Here is a 17,732-nt window from a genome sequence, read left to right on the forward strand (position 1 = left end):
ACACACACACACACACAAACACACACACAAATAACCTCACGCATGTCATGTGATTGATTTCTGTCTGTCTGTTCATCAGTCGGCTGTAAAATGGCGTAACAAGCAGTTCAACTGGATCAGGATCAGTTCTGCTGTTCTATCTGTCTGGATCTACTGAAAGATCCAGTGATTGTTCCCTGCGGATACAACTATACTGCAGTCGGTGTATAGAGGGATACTGGAGTAAGGATGATCAAAGAGGGACATTCAGCTGTCCACAGTGCAGACACACTCACTCATCACAAGACCTGTTCTGAAGAAAAACACCATGTTGGATGACATGATGGGTATACTGATGAAGACAGGACTCCAAGATGTTTCTCCTGATCACTGCTATGCTGGACCTGGAGATGTGGCCTGCTTGCATAAGGTGATAAACAGTTGTGTACCAAGAAATGGAAATAAATGAATTTACAAATCGTCATTGACCTGACACGGCACAGCACAGTCAAAAAGAGGTCAAACGAAACTGAAAACTGAACTCTCTGCAGAGCAAGCTGAACCTACTAAATTATAAGCGTCTGTAAATTAACTCACAAAAGAAAATCAAAGGCGCTCTGCACGTGCCTACTGGCCCTACTGGCAAGGCAGCCTAATATGTGTTTTGGCCTTTCCAACAATGCTTCTATATTAATAGAAGCTATCGTATCGATCCTACATGTTCTTTTTTATATCAATGCATTGCTGTATTGAAAATTAGAACAAAGATATAATTTTCAGATTTCAGATTTTTATTGAAGGGACAGCCCCTTGAGATGCATCATCTCATTTTCAAGAGGGACCCATAAACAAACAAAATACAGAAAAGCATACTGTACACAAATACAAAAAACATGCAGTACACAGATACAAATACATACATATATACACAAATAGCTTGCTCACCCTCTTCCACCTACACGACCAACCACCACATAATACATAATGGAGATAAGGTCACAGTGCAAATATTTCAGTGTCATAATTGGTTACAGTCAGGTTAGAAGCATAGACAAGTTGAGTCTAGATGTGAAAGTAAGGAGGTCCTGAAGCTACTAAATGATTAAATGGATCTAAGAGATAGAGGGAGGTTGTTCCAATCGAATGGGGCTTTGTAGCAGAAAGACCTCCGCCCAACCACATTGGATATTTTAAAGTAAGGGTATTGTAGATGTCTTATATTTAGGTCTAAAGGCTACTAATAACTAGAACTGCACTCTGTCGAGTGCCTACTTGCTTGTTGCACACAAGTGGCCTACTAGTGCGCAAGGTAATAATAATAAATACACATAACATCAATAATAATAATAATTAACTGCATCAGCTCATTATCGGTGCTTTGTAGACAAAACAGTGGTGATCTGGTCACGTGACCATGCCGTGATCAGCTGACAGGATGCTAACACAACTAGCTTGCTCACAGTCACAGATCAGCACCAACCATCACAACAACATCAGCTGTTGTTGTGTTCAAACCATCAACTCCATCAAGCCTCAAAACAAACCCATCGGTGTAAACAAACATCTGGTTGTCATGGAGACGGCAGGCTCGGTACCGGGGTCCGTACGCTAGATCGCGTGCACTGCATTGGAATCAGTGATCTCGGGATGGATTTTGGGTTGAAGACCATGTTCAATGTCATGCTAACGGGATAGCTGATGCTATAGCGGGCTAACTCGGAGAGGAGAACGGGGAGGAGAGGAGCTCCTCCCGGCCAAGAGGACTCTGATCTCCCGGTGAGTCTGCACAGTGTATTGATTGATTGAAATATTTATTAACAGTTTGCAGAATTACAGTACAATTCAAGCACAACTCAATACAAAGACTCTTAACTGTGAGTGGACGACCTAATAAAGCATTACACTTGTTTACAAGATTCATCAAAACATTTAGAGACGTACAAATATACACTTCTATAAAGCCAAAGAACAGAACGGGAATTCATCATATTTGAGGTAAAAAGGGATAAGAAACACATAGTGTGGGGGAAAAGGGGGGGGGGGGGGGGGGGGGCAGATTTTACGGGGGCCGGTTTCGAATTGCAGCCGTCCGTAGGTGCCCTTTGAGAGCGGATTTGAAGGAGTCAAGGGATTCGCAAAATGTCGCATGTCTTAATGACTGTTGGTAGGGCGTTCCACATTTTGGTGGTATAGGAGCGAAAATAATTTAGTCCCTTGTTTGTGCCGAATCTGGGTTGTACATGGTTCGTTGCACTCCCTCTGGTGTTGTGGGTGTGGACTTCGTTAACATTAAGGAAGTATATAGACAGGTACATGGGTATCTTGGTGGTGTATCGAATCTTGTGGACCAGACCCATTGCAAGATGCTGTACTCTGTCTTCGACCCTAAGCCATTCCAGCCTGTCAAAGTGGGCAGGGGTGAGGTGGGTTTGGGGGGTGAGGCCAAGTAGGAGCCTGACAAGTTTGTTTTGGGAAGTCTGGAGCCTTGTTTTAAGGGCCTTTGAGGTGCTGTGGTACCAAGAGGTGCATGCATAGTCGAACAAACCTAAACTAACAACCCAACTACAAACATAAGAAACACAAATCAAAAACTTATCCCAAATAAAGAACTGTCCTTCTCAAGATTTGCAGACAGAGGCAAGTTATTCATGAGTCTCTTCAAAAGACAGGATGGTTGGAGTGAGAGGACAGGGGGACCGATTCCCTGCTGCCCTGAAGCTGACAGTCCTCTGAACAGAGTTGTTTGTGACTGAGCTTTATAGTAGATCGGGTGTGGCCACCACCCAATCCACTGCTGGTGTCATAGGGCTCATCAGAGCCGGCCAATCCGTGGAGAGGACTAATTCCCCACAGCAGCAAGCAGCCAAGCACTCTCCAGTAATCTCATGATGACACAGGTCTCCTCCACTTCTCATCAACTCTCCACCTCAGAACAAAGGAAACAACAGATAATACCAAATACAAAATAACCTAATTATGGCTGGCCATAACAGTAGGTAATTTCATCTTTTCGTGTGATAATATTGTCACCCACTCTAACCAAGAAGCCATCTGCCTTGCTGAGATTACTATTAGATCCAAAGAGAATTGATTCAGTTTTACCCAGGTGTAAAGATAGTTTGTTATCAGCGAGCCAGGTGCAGATTCTACCGAGTTCAGAGCTGAGGGCCCTGTTCAACCTGCAGTTTGTTCCTGTCCGAGACCAGCAGTGCTGAGTCATCTGCAAACAGGAACAAGTTGCAGTCACAAGCTGATGTCATGTCGTTTACATATATTAGGAACAGTAAAGGTCCTAGTATGCTTCCTTGTGGAACAGCTGGGAGGGGAGGGGACAGTGTTCCGTTCACCTCCACCATCTGTTCTCTCCCCTCCAGGTAGGATTTCTTCCAGCTCACTGATGTGCTATCAAAACCAATTGCTTTTAGCTTGTTAACCAGTATGGAGTGGTTCACAGTGTCAAAAGCCTTTTGGAGGTCCAGCATGACCATGCCGCAGTATTTGCCAGCATCCACCTCGTTTGATGTGGTCGCTCAAATAGAGGAGGCATGTGTCAGTGGAGTGGGATGTTCTGAAACCAGATTGGAACTAATTTATTTGTGGCAAGATACTTTTCAACCTGTTCATAGACAATCTTTTCCATTACTTTCGAGATGGAGCTTAGAATAGAAATAGAGGTGGTAGTTGCCGGGGTTTAATTTACTCCCTTTCTTGTGCAGGGGGGTTACTTTGGCCAGTTTGAAATCTTGGGGGACCTGTCCCTGTTTGATGGAGAGGTTTACTATGTGGGTGATGATTGGAGCTATAGAGATGGCTGAGTCTCTGAGAAATTTGGAGGGAATATTGTCATGGCCAGTGGCCTTGTGGGGTTGGAGGGCACTCCGTTTTTTAAGTACCTCCTCAGTTGTTACCATTGCCATTTTAAAATCATCTTTACAAACACCTAGGTTTTTGTAGAAGGCATTGATGTGCTCTACACCAAAACACCCAGAGTGGGAGGGCAGTTTGTTAACCAGCGTTGTTGCAATGTTTGTAAAGAAGATGTTTAAGTAGTTGGCTACATCAAGCTTGTCAGTGATGAGGGTGTCATCCGATTTGATGTTGATGTTTGTAAACTTTTTTTACTAGGTTTTTATTTTCTGACCGCGCCTAGTTGGTTGTTTAGTAGCTTCCAGAGCTCCCGAGGATTGTTTTTGTTTTCCTCTGCTTTATCATTGATAAAGTTTATTTTTGCTGATTTGGTCATGGCAGTTACACTGTTTCTTAGCTTGTTACGTTGGGTTTTTAGGATGCCTAGTTGGGTTTGAAGATCACTGTCGAAGAGCTTGGCTAGCTTGGACTTGCATTTAAGAAGTTCAGAGCATTTACACACAGCAGTACACACACACCTGTACTGGAAAAAGCTGTTCCCGAACTCTTTTAGCCCAAGAGAAATTAGACGTTTATTTTGCCCCTGGCTGCATGGTACCCAAACTAGTGAAAATAGCAGATCTACAAGCTTGCAGATCTGCTATTTTCACAGATTCTTAAACATGAACTTTTTTAATTTAGGGATTTTCTTTGATTATTGTTATTTTATTTATGAAATTATTTAAAAAAGAAAAAAAAATCATTAACAAAATATAGGTGCCCACTCTTACTTTTATCCTTGGTTTTCCTGTGATTCCAGTTTACTGAGGCACTACACTGTCTCTCTGAATTCTATGTACATGTTTGCTTTTCTTAATAATGTATTAATTATGAAAGCATGTTATTTATGTTAGATTTTAAGTTACGTTGGTGTGTGTGAGTTAAATTCCAGTTACTCAGTAAGAAGCCTTTACTCATTTACATTTAGTGTGTATCTGACAAACTGTCCTCAAAATTTCACAGAGGATTGCCTTGCTCAAGGGCTCTTGGATTTAGTTTTTTTGCTCACTAGTGTTCCCAGGTGGGCTGCGTGGAACTTCTTCAGCGGCCTGTCTGTGCCTGCGTGTGTCATATTAATGTATTATGACATAATGAATATGACATAGGAAGCCTCTTTTAATCTTCTTGCAACCATGACATCATGCCATTATACTTATAAATAAGTAAATAAATATTGTCGTGTGTGTCACCAGACACAGTCCAGTAAGAAGACAGGGGAGAAAAGCACAGAGAGAACAGAGGAAGATCAACAGACCAGGGTTTCAAGCGGACCCTTAGTGAGCGGACCTCCCCCACCCCTCTTGGCCGGTGATCTCAGTCTCATCACCTGTGTACGCCTGACACAATTATCAAATAATCGACTAATGTCAATTATTTGAGATAATCTCCATTATTTGCATAATCGTTGTTTCCATTTATCTGTATTAATGAATCTGTTGGAAAAGGAGCATACATAGCCAATCTAATTTAATTTAATAATATTTTGTTTTATTTCTTGCATATCAAGAAATCTACAGTCTACACACAACATTCTAATACATTTTCTTTTTAGAATTGAATTTATCGATTGGCCTGAATAACTACTTAACCCTGTATTCTACTTTGTTGTACAATAGTTTGTTGTACAACTATTTTGATAGTCATTCATTGTCATATCAGGTTTTGCAATTCGTGTATGTATTACTGACTGATGTATTCATTTTAGTCTAGTTTTAGTTGGCCTCGGAAGTCCACTTCAATTTGGCATAGAGTAGCGCAAACGTCGATCACTCTCTGCTGATTTCTGATCGTCTGCACCTTTGTTAAATTGACACGTACGCACACACTCCTCTCCCTCTGTCGCTCTAATTAATTAGTCTCATGTCACGCTTTGTCTAGATTCTCCCGGCGGATCCTGCCGGAGATCCTGCCGGGAGATGCCTATGCCATAGAAAGCATAGGTGGACCCCAGGCTAAGTTTTAGTTGACTAAATATTTTAAGATTTTAGTTGACTAAATCTACAGTTGATTTTAGTTGACTAAATCTACAGTTGATTTAGTCAATTTAAAATGTATGTTGGCAGGCCGTCTCTCTCTAGATCGTCCTCAGACGAGCCCTCCATCGTTGCTTTGGGGCCTTGTTGGCGTCGTAATGCCTGTTTTATATTTGGCTGTGTGTGCCATAAAATCCCTTCAGGATGATAAGACCCCTCCACTTCGCTTTGGTATCTAATCATCCTGTCAGCGTTTATTTCTCAACAATGACTCGCCGTCAGTTGTCGATCTTAGCTTAGCTTTTATTTAGTCTTCAGTGAAAAAAGGTGGTGGATGAACGTTGAACGAATGTCTTTCACCATAGTTTTAGTCGACAAAATTGACACTGGTCAAGTGAAATGTCATTACCGTGACACAACCCTTGTCATCACCCTACAGCGTTGGTGATGTCGACATCAGGCTGTTGTCACCTGCCTGGCTCTCTGTGTGACTACTCTGGTGACACAGAGAGCCAGCCGTCCTCCAAGCACTCTGACCACTCCAACACCTCCACACACTACGTGACGGCCAAGGTGACGGACAAAGATGGCCGACCGCTGTCCACCATCGTCAAAGCCGTGAGCTTACACAGGTGAGAACGGACACTGATTTGTTCAATTTTGTTTTTATATTTTATATATTTTAAACGTTTATATTTATTTTATATTTTAAAATATTTAAAAAAATTATATATTCGCATTTGTATAACAAATTCTAATATTTTTGTAAGTGTAAAGAATGTAAGGATTATGGAAATTCCACCAATATTTAATATAGGTGAAATAGCAGATCACAATAGCAGAATACAAGCTCACTAGATCTGCTATATTGTCTGAAATGTCTTTATTAGGAACAATCCCTTGAGATGAACCATCTCATTTTCAAGTGGGTCCGCAATTCACAAAATACACTTTTTTTTTTACATACAATTCAACCAGACAAAACAAGACAAAACAAAACAATACAATACATAAAAAAAATCCAAAAACAACTGCAACAAAACAACATTATACATAACATGGACATAACACATAACACATGGATCATTGCATCATGGATCTGTTACAATGATGATTAGTGAAAACATGAACAGGTACTCTCAAGATAAGAGAACAGCACAGTTTTAAGTGAAAAGATGTTATTGAACGAATATGGACAGGTAGATTCAGTCACAAGGAGCTTTAAACATAAATGTTTTCTTGCCAACTGATGTAGGTATATTAAAGTAAACCTGTGAGCAATGTCTAAGTTGATTTGAAGAAGTGTATGGTATCATAAGCTGTTTCAAATACTGTGGATAATTTAAGTGAATGCATTTAAAGATGAACTGCAGCCAGTGCTGCTGTCTTCTTGAGGTGGGAGATGGTAAGTTGAGATTTTCATACAAGGTACAGTGGTGGGTCATATATGGGCAGTCAAGGACAAATCTGCATAAGCGGGTTATATACTGAGTTCAAGGGAAGAAGGTTTGTTTTAGGGGCAGTCTGATAAACTACATCTGCATAATAAAGAATTGGTAGTATGAGTTGTTGAACTAGTTTCTTTCTTACTGTAAACAGTTTCTATTACGGTATAGAACACCAGTACTGAAGTTGATTTTCCGGACTATGTTATCTATATGACATTTAAATGATTGATATTCACCAGTTTGCGTCACGAGGAGAGACACACTTTCTCTTTTGGTCTCGAGCCCGAAAGACTGGTCCAATCAAGAGATTCATTGTGACGTTTTGCTTCTGTGTTTTGTCCTATAGTGATGTGGGCATGTGTCGGATCTGCCACGAGGGGAGCGGCAGCAGTGGCGGCGGGGAGAGCCTGCTGTCACCCTGCGGGTGCACGGGCACCCTGGGCCAGGTGCACCGCAGCTGCCTGGAGAGGTGGCTGTCCTCCTCCAACACCAGCTACTGTGAGCTCTGCCACACGCAGTTCACCATCGAACGGCGGCCGCAGCCCCTCACACAGGTTAGAGATAATGTTTAAGGCCTGTCACATTTATTAATCCATCTTTAACCGCTTATCCAAAGTCGGGTCACGGTGGCAACAGTTCCAGCAGAGATTTCCATGTCAGTGACATTATTCCGACGGCGTGTTGGTCCGACATGCCCCATTACTAACCCTGTCCCTAACCCTAAGCTAAATTCAGCCTTCCCTCTCCAGATGGAAGACTGAATTGTATTGAATTCATTTTATTTAATGTGTGTGTGTGTGTGTGTGTGTGTGTGTGTGTGTGTGTGTGTGTGTGTGTGTGTGTGTGTGTGTGTGTGTGTGTGTGTGTGTGTGTGTGTGTGTGTGTGTGTGTGTGTGTGTGTGTGTGTGTGTGTGTGTGTGTGTGTGTGTGTGTGTGTGTGTGATTGATAGAAAATAAGTAATTTTTTGGGGTGAACTACTCCTTTATTATACTACTCCTTATAATAAATGTTCATCATCATCGTTCTCAGTGGCTGAAGGACCCGGGGCCGCGCAGCGAGAAGCGCACGTTGCTGTGCGACATGGCGTGCTTCCTGCTCATCACGCCGCTGGCGGCCATCTCCGGCTGGCTGTGTCTGCGCGGGGCTCAGGACCACCTGCAGCTGAAGAGCCGCCTGGAGGCGGTGGGCCTCATCGCCCTGACCATCGCCCTGTTCACCATATACATCCTCTGGACGCTGGCGAGTACACGCTCCATGTTATTTCTACACCTCGGCCCAGTTAATCTTGACGGAACACATTCTTATGTTGTTTTTTGTCAGTCTTTTGAATACAATTCCATTTAGTCATATTTTAGTCCTTTTGAAATCTTTTAGTTTTAGTTGACTAAATATCATAATTAGTCGACTACAGTTGATTTAGTCGACTGAAAGGTATTTTTGGTGGGACGTGATGGCGTCCTCGTAATGACTTACACTTATCTGCCTGCCAAAGATAGCCGTCTCCACTTTTCCTCCTAGAGCTGTGGTTCTCAAACATTTTCACATCACTGGTTTTCTGTAACACTGCAAGTGATAGAGATAAATAAATAAAAATAAACTATATATATAATATATACTGTATATAGAAATATGGAGGAACAAAGTCTCTGCCCGACAGATATGCACCTCACTATCAAATATCTCAACATCAGGTTTGTTTTGATGTCTCTGATGTCTCCCTCTCTCTTTCTTAGGTGTCGTTCCGCTATCACTGTCAGCTGTACTCGGAGTGGAGGAGGACCAATCAGAAGGTGCGGCTGCTCATGCCCGACCTTAAAGGGCCGCACTCTGCGCAGCGCAACGCCACGCCCACCAAGTCCTCCAAGAAAATGACTGACGAGACCATCGTATGAGCGTAGCCCCCCTCCCCACAGCCTAAAAGACGCCCAGAGCGTTCTCTGAAAATCAACCGTGTATTATATTATGACGAAATAAGACTTTTGCATTTCATAGAGGGGGGAGAGTGGATTTTTTTGTTCTCCCTCTGTTTAGGTTTCTGTTTCCCTCCCTATCAACTCACCCTGTGAAGCCTTGGCTTCATGGAGATTTTTAGCACTTTTTTTTTTAAATTCCTGAGCCAATACAGTATTTCAATATTTGTTGAATTGAAGTCAATACATAAGAGGTCAAGGTTAACGAGAGCAACGCTATATTTAAAATGAATCATTAACAATTAAGTCAAAATGTATAAAACTTAATAATAAGTCACTTAAATATAATGTAGAATTGTTCCCCATACAACATTTTACATTACCTAATTAACTCATTAAAACTGCGAAAGCATCCGTCCTTTTAGATTTTAACTATATATCGGCTCTGCCTGGTGGAAACCTATATTACTAAAATATTACTTTTGACGATTCAAATTCAAAAGTAGCAGATCTACAAGCTCAAAACATGTCTCTTTGCGCCATTTTAGTTAACTGGAAACTGGACAGATTTCTTGAGCAAGGCTTTATTTGGGATGCTCAGGTGCTGCCGATTGTGCATCTTCGGTGATGAATTTAGACTTTTTCGGTTGTACTCCCTCAGGTGCAGCTGGTGGTCCATCTTCTGTGATTAATTTAGACTTTTTTGGTTGTCCTGGCAAAGGCTGCACGATCCACAGTTAACAACAAATATTGCAATATTTGACCAGGATTGCAGCCAAAAAGGGGAAAAAAAGAAAATCTCCATGAATTCAAGGCCCTGTGGTGTGATTTTAGGGGTGAACTACCCCTTTTAACCCATTTAGGACTGAGGCCGAATATTGCTATATACTGTAAATAGCAACAAGAACCCCAAAAGGGGTTCCCGTCCTGAATGAGGCACCTGATGTGAACTACCTTAACTGGGAAAGCCAAGGACAAGGACCCTCAACGTGCTTTTTTGTTTTTGGAAGGAACTCATTCCAGACTGATACTGCATGCACTGGCGTTGTGACACCTGACTAGACTGCCAGCTGCTGGGACATGGGACTCGTGACAGTACAGTACATGTGTGACAGTATGCCACCGATGTAATGTAGTTGAATATAATGGATTCAAGCATGCTACTACACCATCTTAATTATTCATTTTCCCATAGCTTCATTTTGATTAGCTCGGCAGCAGATTTGAACTGGGAACACATGACATCTCACAAGTATAGTAATACAAACACATGTGCACACTCACACAGCCTCCAAACTGTGTTTGTCTGTTGTTTTTGAACAACTAGCATCACGATGAAATGAGAAGTACAAAAAGTAAAACTAGTCGGTTTTGTCACCAGTACACTAATATATATATATATATATATATCCTCTCCTGACAAGTAAATACCCATGGTCTCTTATATATAATATATATACATAGTATAACCTCAACCCAAATGAGAACTGCTTAGGTAACATTTTCTCATTGCTGTTGTAAACAGTTAAAGTAAAAAAAAATGATTCACTAATCATGTATATCAGTGGTTGTCAAACTTTTTCATGTCAAGGACCTCCAAAAGTAATGTATTTGAACATGGACCCCCATCTGAAAGTAGAATATTTGTTGATACAATGTTATAAATGTTTCTAAATAGATCTACAAGCTTGTGTGTGTGTGTGTGTGTGTGTGTGTGTGTGTGTGTGTGTGTGTGTGTGTGTGTGTGTGTGTGTGTGTGTGTGTGTGTGTGTGTGTGTGTGTGTGTGTGTGTGTGTGTGTGTGTGTGTGTGTGTGTGTGTGTGTGCGCGTGTGCGTGCGTGTGCATATATACAGTAGGCTCACGTCGCCAGACAATTATTCCACAATCTCCAAATGCTATATGGCACTGATTCCCAAACAGGTCACAGGTCCGTTATTTTTCTTTTTTTACATTTCCTGAAAAGTAACGGTTTTGGACATAATTATGAGGTTCTACCCGACAGCCATGGTATGTACCATGGAAAACAGATCTTCATAGCAACAGCTAATACAGTACATCAAACACAGTTCTGCGGATATAGTGGAAATAGCCCATCGACACGTGAGCTTGTAGATCGGTTAAAAGTAAGTGTACTAATTTAAGTAGGCCCTATACTTTTTCCACCACTGCAAAGCCGAAGCCATGTTGTGTTTACCCGTGGATGAATTGAGGGGGCTTAAAGGGATATTTCATTTACTCAGGCTAACATAGTTCAAATGGAGTTTGAAGTTACAGGGGGTACTTTGTATAGGTAGGGGTATTGGATGGAGCCCGCACACCACAGGTACAAGAAAGACGTTCTTTATTGAGAATTCTGACGTTTCGATCTACATGACATCCACATGACCTGATGAAGATCAAATGGATTGAAACGTTGTCAGAATTCTCAATAAAGAACGTCTTTCTTGTACCTGTGGTGTGCGGGCTCCATCCAATATCTATTGAATGTTAAATATCCCTTTAAAGGTAACCCTACCTTTCAAAACATTTTGTGATATTCTTTGGTTAAAACTTAAAGGTTAAACAAACAAACAAAAGGTTAAAGCTCTAGTCTATATTGTGATTATTAATCGTTGCTATGTAGTGTTTGTTCAGTAACGGGTGTAACAGCTCTTAGTAAACAGATTGATTGTCCTACAGGAGTTCTTTCCTGATTGGATGAAATTGGTATCCCAATTTGAAAATGCATTTTCTGTTTACTAAGAGCTGAAGAGGCAGGGAGACCCAGCTGTTACTGAACAAACACAAAATTCACAATATAGAGCTAAATTAGTATTGGGTGTAATTTGAATCTTCTGGTTGCACTCCGGTGAGAGTTAGGTCATTGTGCAGTAAAACATAATTTTGTTATTTTGATATTTTATTTTCTGATATCTTTTTCTGTAAATTAATGCCCTACTTTGCATACAACACTGTCACTCAATAGCGCAAATAGCCAATCTACAAGCTTGTAGATAGGCTATATTATTTTACATTTTGAAAGTTGAAGTGGTGTGTTTGTGGGTTTTTATAAATTATTTAACTAATTAAAATGATTAATTAAGAGCTTGTGACTAAATAACTACACAATCCATCGGGATACAGGTGCTTTATTATTTCTTCCTCCCTGAATAGCATCTGTTTTGGACATGGTGGCAGTGGCAATAAGGGACTCCTGGATTTCTTGATTTGTTTTATGTTTAGAACTTGAGTTCAATGGTCTAAAATCATTGCACTCAGTATAAGGCTAAAAGCATAATAAGTTAACCCATAAGCCTTCTAAAGACATTAGCAGAATAAAAGACAACGGAAAACAGTAGAAAATGAGTCTTGTCCTTTCCTTTAGAGTTAATGTCATCTGTGTATTTGAAAAGTGAAACTTTATTATATTCTAGATTGTATATGGTGAAATATTTCAAACGTGTTTTAAAACTTTATGCCATGCAGCCCATGAAAATGCATCTGCAAATATTAGAATATTACAAAAAAAATGATTTGTATACAGGAATGTCAACTATCTGAAAAGTGTTAATTCATGGACTCGATACTTGGTCTGGGCTACTTTATTTTACACATTACTTAATCAATGGGGGATGGCATGGGGTTGAGTATAGTGTCCCCCTCCCCATCTTCCTCTTGACAATACAAACTAGATTATCTGTGGGGTTCAGGTCTGGCCATTTGGCTGGTCAGTTAAGCATAGTAATTACTAGTATAGTCTTGGCACTGTGGGCAGGTGCCAAGTGCTGCTGGAAAAGGAAATCTCCATAAAGTACAATCGGCTGACACAGTGCTGTGCTGTAAAATATCCTGGTAGATGGCTCTTCTGGTCAGGAAATGTATGCAAGGGGTTTTGAGTTCAGAACACAGTACCTTCCACTTCAATCAGTACTGTGTGTATACTGTTTCCTAGATAACACAGGACATTTTTTCTGAGATAGTTTTCCGAGTTTATATAGCATTGAGCTCTGTTTAAGTTGTGATGTGCCATCCCATGAAGCATATTGTTTGTTTCCTCCATGAGATCATCCCAGCTGCTGTACTTATTCAGATGTTTTACTGTGCTACAGAACATTGATTTCCTTAGTTCCTCCACAGGTTCTGTTCCTGCAAACACAGCTGATTAGCTGGCCAGCAGCCGGTTCATCAAGAAGAATGGAGGGCCTTGATTCCAGGAGGGTTTTGATGATGGGTTTGGATTAAATGGCTGACCCCGAGCCCATCCTAGCCTGGCACCACCAAGAGGACAAGAGGGCATGCATGATCAATAGACAGCAATTCACTAGTAAGAGACCACACCTCTACTTAAATTTGACAGTTTATTGAAACGAAATTAGATGAATGTGGAATGGGATGAGGAACCCAAGGTTAGGGCGAGACTGGGTGGGGGCGAAGTCTCGGGAGCTGACGCCATCGTTGCTCTACTCGTGGAGCGGTCGGTCCCTCCCATATATCTCAGAGATATATAGCTGACTGGTGATTTCACCCAACACCGAAAAGCAGAGACAGAAGGAAGAGCGAGAATCAAGGAGGAGGTTGGGGTGGCTAGGACAACGAATTTGGCAGCAATAGCCGCTCTACAAGAGCAGTACTCAGTCACGACCCATGTTTGGTCTGTTGTTTCATTTTTTGCGCAGACGAAATGAAAGCCTGGGTATCGAGGCTAGGTCTGTTGTGAAGCAGAAAAGACAAGCCTGCCGAGAGATCACAGGTGTATTTATACTGTAGTGATTGCCGCAAGATTGGCTGGTGAGTGGAGACATAGATGAGTGGAGGCAGGTGTAGTGGATACGGGTGATTGTGAATGGGGAGTGGCTAATGAGTGAGGGCAAGTGTGGTAGATTGATTGATTGATTGAAGATTGATTGATTGATTGAAGAATTTATTAACAGTTTGCAGAATTACAGTACATTTCAAGCACAAACTCAATACAAAGGCTGTTAACTGTGAGTGGACGACCCAATTAAGCATTACACTTGTTTCCAATAGGGTCCACCATGTTCAAATCATCAAAACATTTAGAGACGTACAAATAGACACTTCTATAGACAGAACAGGAATTCATCATAAAGGAGGTAAAAAGGGAAAAGAAATATATACAGTGAGGGGAAAAAGGGGGGGGCGGGGGGGGGGGGGATTCAGATTTTACGGGGGCCAGTTTCGAATTGCAGCCATCCGTAGGTGCCCTTTGAGAGCGGTTCTGAAGGAGTCAAGGGATTCGCATGTCTTAATGACAGTTGGTAGGGCGTTCCACATTTTGGTGGCATAGGAGCGAAAAGAATTTAGTCCCTTGTTTGTGCCGAATCTGGGTTGTACATGGTTCGTTGCACTCCCTCTGGTGTTGTGGGTGTGGACTTCGTTAACATTAAGGAAGTATCTAGACAGGTACATGGGTATCTTGGTGGTGTATCGAATCTTGTGGACCAGACCCATTGCAAGATGCTGTACTCTGTCGTCGACCCTAAGCCATTCCAGCCTGTCGAAGTGGGCAGGGGTTAGGTGGGTTCGGGGGGCTAGATCAAGTAGGAGCCTGACCAGTTTGTTTTGGGAAGTCTGGAGCCTGGTTTTAAGGGCCTTTGAGGTGCTGTGGTACCAGGAGGTGCATGCATAGTCAAAGAAACCCTGTACAAGGGCTCCTGTTAAGGTCTTCAGGGTGTTTTTGTTGACCAGTGAGGAGATCCTGTAGAGGAATCTTGTTCTATGGTTGACTTTTTTGATTACGTTGGTGGCCATTTTATCACCGGAAAGATTAGCCTCCAGGATGGAGCCTATGTAGGTAATTTCATCTTTACGTGTGATAACATTGTCACCCACTCTAACCAAGAAGCCATTTGCCTTGCTGAGATTACAATAGATAGATAGGGAAGCGATTGAGAACGGGGAGTGGCCATGATAAGCAGAGGGTGGTCTCTACTCCTGAACCTACGTTGAACACAACTACATTATCTCTGAGATGGTGATACTGCTCTTGTAGCTGTTTCACAGGGTATGTGTGTTCTGACAGTCCTAGATTGTCTGCAGTGAATGCACCATTGATTGCCTTTCTGTTGACATTGACATAATTATTGGCCCAGTTGAGGATGAGTGAGTTGCCTAGAAGTGAGTTGCCTTGATTGTAGTTGTAAAAATGCAGATCTACAAGGCAGAATGTCATTTTAATCTACAGAGGTGGAATGTCATTTTAATCATGATATTTCAGTTGGAACAAACGGAAACTATATGGTCTCTATATTGGCTATATAGAAGTGTACATCCGTACACATTTAATAGTTATTGATGAATTGAAAATGGGCCCTATTGTAATGAGTGTAATGCTTTATGGTATCGTCCACCAGTTGTACTTGAAATGTACTGTAATTCTGCAAACTGTTAATAAATCAATCAATCAATCAATCAAAGGGGACATATGGTGAAAATATTTGTATTTTGTATTGGTTATGGGCCGATGGTTATATTTATTGTCTGAGGTTTATTGTTTAATTTCATATTGCATTTTGATAAGCTATGGATTGTATTGGTTATTATGGGTTTAAGGGAACAGTTTGTATATGCTCACATTTTAAGATGTTTATTGATTATTATTGTCTGATTTATGATGCATCTTATGTTTTTCTCTGTCCTACTTCTAAGTTGAGTACCGGTACTATGAGAAAACATTGGTTAAACTCATCAGTCAAACCTTATTGGCCAGCTGGGTCCGCTACAGATACAGATGTTCCATTCAATTGCACTATTATCTTGTCTTACTGTGCAGTGAGATGGTTTCAGGTTGGGTTGTGACTGAGGCCCAAGAACTGGACAGCATCAGGAAGCACGATGGACCGTCGGCACCACCATACCATACCGTACCGTAGTCCGTAGGCCTACCGTACCGTACCGTACCGCACCGTACCCAGAGTAATCTAGTAAGAGAGTGGCGACACGCTTTGATCTCGCCGCAAAGCGGGTGCGAATGGGCTATAGTTTTATCAAGTCCAGCGTCTTATCTCGTAAGTCATGTCATATTCAACTATTTTGAAATATGGATTTTTATGTAGGCCTGTATGTGTTACAGGTCTCAGTTGTAAGACCCAAATGTGACCATACATTTTGTGTGCGTCACATATGCTATAATCATCTAGATTAAAACAAAATCATGGTGTGAAACATTTCACTTAATGCCTCTACAGTCTACAGTCTAGAATGTGTTTCTAGAATTGAGAAGTTTCACTTCTCAAATTATATTACGGAGGAAAATGAACATTTCCACATCTGTGTTGCAGACAGACATTTACATCAGCTACCATTTTGTATGTCATTGATGCACTAAATTAGTGATTCTCAAATGTAAAGGACCCCCAATAAGTATTTGGTCGCGGACTGCTAGACTCCCCATCTGAGAATATTTTGTGCCAGGGATATGGTCTAAAGTAAAATAAAATATTATGACTGAAAATGTTTGTTAGACTGTTTCCTTTAGCGCAGTATGTAGAATTATGATGTTTTGATCATATTGATCACATTGTTCTAAACCTCTGTTCTACATTCCAGTTGAAGAAATCGCAGATTTGAAGCTTTAACCTTTGCTTTTATGAAATATCCGAGACCATTAAGGTTTTTGGAAGATGCTTCCTTTCTTTGTCCACTTCCTCCCGGAGGCTTCTGATGTGTTTATTCCTACTAACAACAACATGTTTGGGGCAGTAGTGCTGACCAGAATCTGTCTTGTGAGATTAGGGCATTTTGAGTTGATACACAGCAGATCAAAACATTTTTGACACCACACACACACATTACAAACGCTATACAAACACGCGTCGATTCAGTAACGTAATATTGGAAAATGTAATTTTATGGCATTAATATATAAAGACAAGCTATCAAAAAAAGAAAAGAAAAACGGAATATATTTTACACAAAATGAAGTAAGCGATAGCAGCGCCTCAACCATGATGTCTGAAATAAGGAGGGGGAGGTCAAAACTAGCCTGGCATGGCCAGACTAATACTGTATATCAGTGATATTTCCAGATTTTTCTGGTTTCCACTTCCAGGCTAGGTGAAACCCAATCGCCAGAGACAACTCCCACTACCCCTACGTACAGTACGTTGTTTTTCTATTGAAGATCCTCGTAGGGAAATCTTAGATCATAAGAACTGTGTTCCAAAGATAAACAAATCAGCCGGGCGATTCAGTCAGGTATATCTCTTTGGATAAATTAGTACCTTTTCACCGTCAGTTGATGCCTCATATCCATGTGAGTAAATCTAGGATGATTATGCCATAGGCATAGAGTCACAGTTATGTATTTTTTTAATTGAAAATCCCATAGAGTCTATGGGATTTTAAATTAAAAAAGACAACTGTGATGCAGTGGGACAGTGCCCTCTAGCGGCATGCCGGCATTGATGACAGACTAGTTTTCTGTGGAACAGCAAAAAAAAACTAACATTCACCCACTTTTTCGCACCTGTAAACCATGTGTTTTCCATAAAAAAACAAGAAGAAAAAACAAGA

At 41.2% G+C, this 17,732-nt stretch overlaps 1 protein-coding gene across 8 annotated transcripts; it reads left to right on the plus strand.

Annotated features, from left to right (window-relative positions):
* The first annotated feature begins 1,455 nt into the window (after window positions 1-1,455).
* On the plus strand, window positions 1,456-11,131 carry LOC306912340 (E3 ubiquitin-protein ligase MARCHF2-like). Of its 8 annotated transcripts, none has more exons than XM_079488489.1 (6): window positions 1,456-1,755; window positions 5,079-5,251; window positions 6,298-6,490; window positions 7,653-7,860; window positions 8,337-8,546; window positions 9,041-11,131. In XM_079488489.1, exons 3-6 carry the CDS (start codon window positions 6,306-6,308, stop codon window positions 9,197-9,199), a joined length of 762 nt encoding a protein of 253 aa, XP_079344615.1. In that variant the 5' UTR covers window positions 1,456-1,755; window positions 5,079-5,251; window positions 6,298-6,305; the 3' UTR covers window positions 9,200-11,131. The 8 variants fall into 8 exon arrangements, 7 of the variants coding, with proteins under 7 accessions (XP_079344615.1, XP_079344614.1, XP_079344618.1 ...); XM_079488488.1 differs by having other exon boundaries at window positions 5,079-5,216; window positions 9,041-11,130; XR_013788360.1 differs by lacking the exons at window positions 1,456-1,755; window positions 5,079-5,251 and adding an exon at window positions 2,831-2,971 and having other exon boundaries at window positions 9,041-10,517; window positions 10,565-11,130.
* The last annotated feature ends 6,601 nt before the right edge of the window (window positions 11,132-17,732 follow it).

Source organism: Electrona antarctica, assembly GCF_951216825.1.
Source record: "Electrona antarctica genome assembly, chromosome: 19".
NCBI lineage: Eukaryota > Metazoa > Chordata > Actinopteri > Myctophiformes > Myctophidae > Electrona > Electrona antarctica.

What these genes read in the sequence shown, in the direction of transcription:
- LOC306912340 (XM_079488487.1), top strand. An exon ending in AAAGCCGTGAGCTTACACAG is followed by an intron (nt 6,491 to 7,652) that starts GTGAGAACGGAC and finishes TTTGTCCTATAG; the next exon opens with TGATGTGGGCATGTGTCGGA. An exon ending in TATACATCCTCTGGACGCTG is followed by an intron (nt 8,547 to 9,040) that starts GCGAGTACACGC and finishes TCTCTTTCTTAG; the next exon opens with GTGTCGTTCCGCTATCACTG.